This window comes from Stomoxys calcitrans, chromosome 4, assembly GCF_963082655.1.
Source record: "Stomoxys calcitrans chromosome 4, idStoCalc2.1, whole genome shotgun sequence".
NCBI lineage: Eukaryota > Metazoa > Arthropoda > Insecta > Diptera > Muscidae > Stomoxys > Stomoxys calcitrans.
In genome coordinates this window covers 51027649-51033684 of record NC_081555.1, presented here as the reverse complement: position 1 = coordinate 51033684, position 6036 = coordinate 51027649, and the positions used below count along the sequence as shown (strand labels likewise).

At 39.2% G+C, this 6036-nt stretch overlaps 1 protein-coding gene across 1 annotated transcript in view; it reads right to left on the bottom strand.

The window, feature by feature from the left end:
• Positions 1-866: 866 nt before the first annotated feature.
• The window catches only part of LOC106080858 (zinc finger protein hangover), a 42162-nt gene continuing 36992 nt past the window's right edge, over positions 867-6036 (bottom strand). The window contains exon 8 of the mRNA XM_013242457.2: positions 867-2739. Within this exon, the coding sequence (XP_013097911.2) occupies positions 1264-2739 (1476 nt within the window). The 3' untranslated portion in view covers positions 867-1263. The remainder of the gene's footprint in view (positions 2740-6036) is intronic.

Below are 6036 nucleotides of genomic sequence, written 5' to 3'. Positions count from 1 at the left end.
TTTGTTTCCAAAAATTTCAATAAATTCATATTTTTTACAAAAACCGGGTAGATGTAAATTGTCATTTGTGTTTTGTTTGGTTTTGCCACAAACGTATGTCCAAATCAACTCTGATGCAAAAAATAATCGGTAGCCATTTGAAAATTTCGATACGACAGCTTTCGAGTGCGGTAATGCATTCATTCGGTACATGACGAGATCTCATTCGATACAAAGGCGTACTCGATCACGTATGCCGTAATTCGGTTCCAGGTTTTGCGCCGCTTTGGAAAAATTTGAACTGCGAACCACAAAAAAAAAAATAAATAAAAATCTTTACATACTTTAATTTATCTAGAATATGCAATTTTATTTTTTAATGACATATTTCCGTGTAAGTATTTATAATATTGTTTTTTGTTTTTGTTTAGTTCATTTGTTGTGTGTTTTTTTTTTTAGTTTATCTTTAATTTAAGTAATGTAAACGTCTAAAGAATCGCTTAACAGCTAATTTGTATTTTAGAGTTTTGTTTATTCGTTTTATTATTATTTTTTTTATAATTGAATGCAAATGTGTGACTGACTATGAATAACCTTTGGATTTGCAGGATACGAAGAGTTGGAAAGGCATCGAGCATTCACCTTAGCCTTTGCTAAAACTTTTCGCAATACATTTAAAAATTGTATTGTGACATACAAATCCCATATCATGTGTGTGTGTGTGTTTGTGTGTTTGGTTGTTTGAATTATTACTTGCTTATAGGCTAAATACATACGAATAAAAATCCGAAAATAACGTGTATGCTAAAATAAAAAAAAAATAATAATAATAATAAATACAAACTACACCCTATGCTGTATAGGCATTAAGAAAAAACAGGTTGGTATTTAAAGGAAACAAAACCAAAAAGGTATCTATGTTTAAGAATGATTAACAATTCAAAGTTCAACAGGTGTTTTAAATTGGAAGAAAGTATACTAATGTTTAAAGGAAAATAAAATAAATAAAAACACACAAAATATTATGTGAATATCAACGTAATAGAGGTAAGTAAAATTGAGTGAGCCGGTGTAGGGTGACAATATGGCATTTTGTTTTAACTACTTTCAAATAGTCGTTTGCTTTTTCATCGTTCTATGTAAGGGAATCGAAACAGAAATTGAAAGAAACTACATGGGCAAGTGAAGGTAAATAATTTAACTCATTTGTGGCACATTAACAAACAAAAGTTGAACGAATTCAAATCTAATTCTAAATTTGTATGGATGTTGTACGGAGATTCTCTATGATGAGGACACCGCCAGGACGTCACTACTACTGCTGCGACTTTTGTTGGACGAAGAGGACGATTTGGAGGTTTTGATGCCGGTTAACGTCACGGAACCGGGACCATTGAGGAAATGCATTTTAACGTGCTTCTGCAGTTCTAGCTGAGAATCGAAATACACTTGGCATAAGTCGCAGGAGAAACGGGATTTTACAACAGCATTGGCCACAACGGCGGGAGGTTTACGGTTCTCCGTCGAAGAGGCATCATCGTCAAATTCGTCGGAATCATCATCGTCATCATCATCATCGTCGTCGTCATCGTCATCCATTTCGGAGTCACGGGACTGAGCAATTTGCCGCTGTGTCTGCTGCTGCGATTGAGGTTGGGGCTGTACTTGTGCTTGGGGTTTTTTGTGACTGGGCGCCTCCTCATTGGTATCTTCATCACCCACATCATCATCGTCGACATCATCGTCATCATCATCATCTTCCTCATCGTCGTCATCATCATCGTCCTCCTCTTCATCATCGTCATCATCATCGTCGTCTTCCTCCTCGTCTTCTTCGCCACCGACTGTTTGTTGGGCTCCCACCGCTAAATCATCGAATTCACCCTCAAGTATTTCCTCCTCCATTTCATCATCTTCTTCGAAACCTGGGTGTTGGTATTGAGTGACACCATCACTATCGGCCATATTACCACTATGTCTGTCGCCATTCTCAACATTTTCATCATCCTCATCGTCCCGATCTTTGGCACTATCACGCGAATCCTCTTCATCTTCATATTCTGCTTCAGTTTGCATGGCAGCTATTTTTTCTTGTTGCAATGCGGGTAATTTTATCTTCTTGAATTCGTATGACTCCTCCTCACCATGATCTTGCTGTTCACCGGAGGTATTGTGCTGGTGTTTCTGTTGGCCGGACTCATTGTATTCGACTGGTACTATGACTTGCTCTTTCATATGATTATGCAGATGGTTGATGAGCTTTTCTTTGCGTGATACATAAGCGCCACACAGATCACAACCCCATTGGAATGGACCGAATGGTTTCATAACACGAGCCTCGGCCACCTTATGCTCAATCCATTCGGCTTTCGACTCAAACTTAATGTTGCACTTGCGACAATTGTTCGCCACATCACATTCAATTCGCGGTGGTTCTGGCAAATTGCCAATTTCATTTTTATGCAGTTCGAATAAATGTCTACGCAAGTTGTTGTTGCTGATGAAGGTGGACGGGCAATATTGGCATTTGAGTTCGCGCTTACGCTTCTGGGATTTGTTCGGTAAGTGAGGTGCAGATGAGTTGACTGAATGTCTCGGCATCAAACCCACTGCCTGTAATCCCAGCGGATGTTGATGGCTGCTCGATTTCTGTTGCATTTGCGAGGCATGCTTCTGCTGGGATTTGCTGTGCGGAAGGGTGTTGTTGTTGTTGTTGTGGTGGTGGTGAATTTGATTCGAGGAAAGATGATCGACATCGTTCTATATTAAATGGGAAAAATAGATGGCGAGAAAGAAAAAAACTCTCATATGAAAACAAATTCTTTGGTATGGCAATAATTGCATTGTAGTTCATCATAATTTTTGTGACTGGTGTGGAGGCAATACACATGTCCAGAAATTTTTACATAGGTTGAAATGTCCTTTTCTTTTGTAGGCGTTGTTCTCTCAAAGCATTTCGGAAGCGCACACATTTTCGCATAATTGAGTCAATTTACTTTAAGAATTGTTTATTTTTTTTTTAAACAAAGCATCCATTATTAATATCATATTTTTATTTGAAAAACATACATACACATGTATGTATTGGGTTGCCCAAAAAGTAATTGCGGATTTTTTAAAAGAAAGTAAATGCATTTTTAATAAAACTTAGAATGATCTTTAATCAAACATACTTTTTTTACACTTTTTTTCTAAAGCAAGCTAAAATTAACAGCTGATAACTGACAGAAGAAAGAATGCAATTACAGAGTCACAAGCTGTGAAAAAATTTGTCAACGCCGACTATATGAAAAATCCGCAATTACTTTTTGGGCAACCCAATATTTAGAAAATACTGAATTGTTGTCAGTCGAGAAATCGTTGAAGCAAGGCGTAATAAGTCTTGATTTGAAGTAAACATTTGCGATAGGTTTTAGTAAAGCGAAATCAAAATTTTCGTGGCAATAGATCTCTTCGTGGAATTTTCCAGTAAAAACTTGCAGGAGAGTAAGCACAGCCTTTATTCTCTTTCGCCATTTATTTGAATTTAACAGCTGGTTTTCATAAAACAGCGGTTCGATGCTGGAAATTTCTGCTTTCAATTATTAAACTCTCGAAAGCTTGCTCGCTCTCACGTACCCTCCCGCTATCTTCTGCTGGCGAATAAAGTACGCTAATAACTTCTAGTGACAATTAATGCAAATTTGCACAAATTTTTGAGTATGCGAACACTGAAATTTACAGCAAGAGGAATAAAGTATGTGTATTCCAGATTCGCTCGACATCTTGAGACGATCTAACTCTGTCCGTACATCCGTCCCTCCGTCTGTCGAAATCAGTATAGCGATCGAACGCGTAAAGCTAGCGACTCGAAATTTTGCAAAATGCAAATATTGCTCATGAACATTCCACTAACTAACAGGGGCAAACTTCTCACATATCAATGAGTGAAGTCCGATTCAAGCTTTAAGTTCAATGATAAGGGGCTCCCTATTTATAGTCAAGTCCGAACGGCGTGCTGCAGTGCGACACCTCTTTGGAGACAACTTTTGCATGGCATAGTACATCACAAATCTTGCCAAGATTAGGAGGGAGAAACCCATCGCCGAATTTTTTTTCTGATGGCCTCGCCAGGATTCGTATCCTGGCGTTCAGCGTCATGGGCGGACATGCCAACCTCTGCGCTACGGTGGCCTCCGAAATTTTGCACAAATACTTTTTTGTTAGGGATTGCAAATGGGCCATATCGATTCAAATTTGGATATAGATCCCATATAACCTGATCCCTGGTTTTGAATTCTTGAGCCGCTAGAAGCTTCAATTTTCATCCGATTTGGCACAAGGTTATTAGGTTCTGTTATAATTTCCAATATTCGTTCCAAGTTTGTCCCGAATAAAAGTGATAAAGCCCCCATATAAACCAATCCCCGGTTTTGATCGCTTGATCGATTGAACGTGTAAAGCTAGCCGCTCGAAATTTTGAGCTGATACTTTTTATTGATGTAGTTCGATGGGGATTGCAAATGGTCCATATCGGTTCAAATTTGTTTTAGTCTCCATATAAACCCATATAAATCCCCGGTTTCGATGTCTTAAGCCCCAGAAGCCAAAATTTTCATCTGATTTGGCTGAATCAGTCTACAAACTGATATAGCCCATATAAACCGATACCCCAGAAGCCTCAATTTTAATCCGATTTGACTGAAATTTGTCACAAGGACTTCTGTTGTCCAACACCTGTGTCAAGTATGATCTGAATCGGACTATAAACTGATATAGCCTCATATAAACCGATCCCCGGATGTGAAATGTTGAGCCCGTAGAAGCCTCAATTTTCACCTATTTTGGCTATAATATAACGCAAACAATTTTGTTATGACTTCCAAAGTCCATGCCAAGTATTTTCCGAATCGGTCTATAAACTGATTTAGCGTCAATAAAAACTGTTCCCCGGTTTGAGTTCTTGAAACTCTAGAAACCCCAATTGTCACCTGATCTGGCTGAAACTGGGCACAAGGGTTTCTGTTCTGACTTTCAATATGATCCGAATCGGCCTATAAACTGATTTAGCCCCCATATAAATCGATACCCGAATTTGACTTCTTGAACGCCTAGAAGCCTCAATCAATACTCGATTTGATTGATTTACTTGTTTTTCTTCTAAGCAAGCAGCTCTGCACAAAATATTAAAAAAATCACTTTGCATTTAGGATCTCTGAAGTGGACGCTTCGGGGTTTGTTATAGTCAGTACAGTTATAAAGCAGGACCGTTGATGTTGTTGTAACAGTACGAACAACGGGCTGCAATGGGATTGAAGCTAGGACCGTTGTTGTTATAGCAGTTTGTTGTGTTCTATCTTTCGTCTGCTTGATTCTGTTGAGTGTCAAGACCCATGAACTCTGCGACTAAGATGGGGTGCGTCCACAGGGATCTAGGTTTGAGTCGAGTGGGTCTGGCTGGGCAGTTAAACAGGTGACGTGTATCGTGCGGTCCCTGGTTACAATCGGGACATACATCTTGCACGTCGGCATCAATCCTTGCTCTGTAGGAGTTGAGGCGGCTGCATCTGCCGGAACGTAATTGAGCTAGAACTACTCTGGTTTGCCGGGGGAGGTCAATTTCTTCAGGGGCAATAGGAGGCGGTCATTCTCCAAAGACTACATTCACCCGGTAGCCATTTACCGCATCTGGTACCTTGTCTACATGAGTGTTGTTTAGACTTGCTTGATATGCCGCTTGGCACGGGTGTTGGAAATCATAGCAAAACACTACGTGCAAAATTTCATCCAAATCGGATAAAAATTACAGCTCCTGAGAGCTCAATTAGTCAAATCAGGAGATTGGTTTATATGGGGGCTATATCCAAAGCTGAACCGGTATGGCCTATTTGCAACGACCAACATCAATGTGTAGCATCTATGCAAAATTTCAAGCGAGATTCACTGCTCAATAAAAGATGACATTGTCATGGAAGCGCTATGGTATAAAAGCAATGAAATCTGTGATATTAGGACTAAGTTCCTAATTTAAAATGTTTACGGCCTTTTAGGAATAGTTGCTGTTGGTGCTGTAACCAA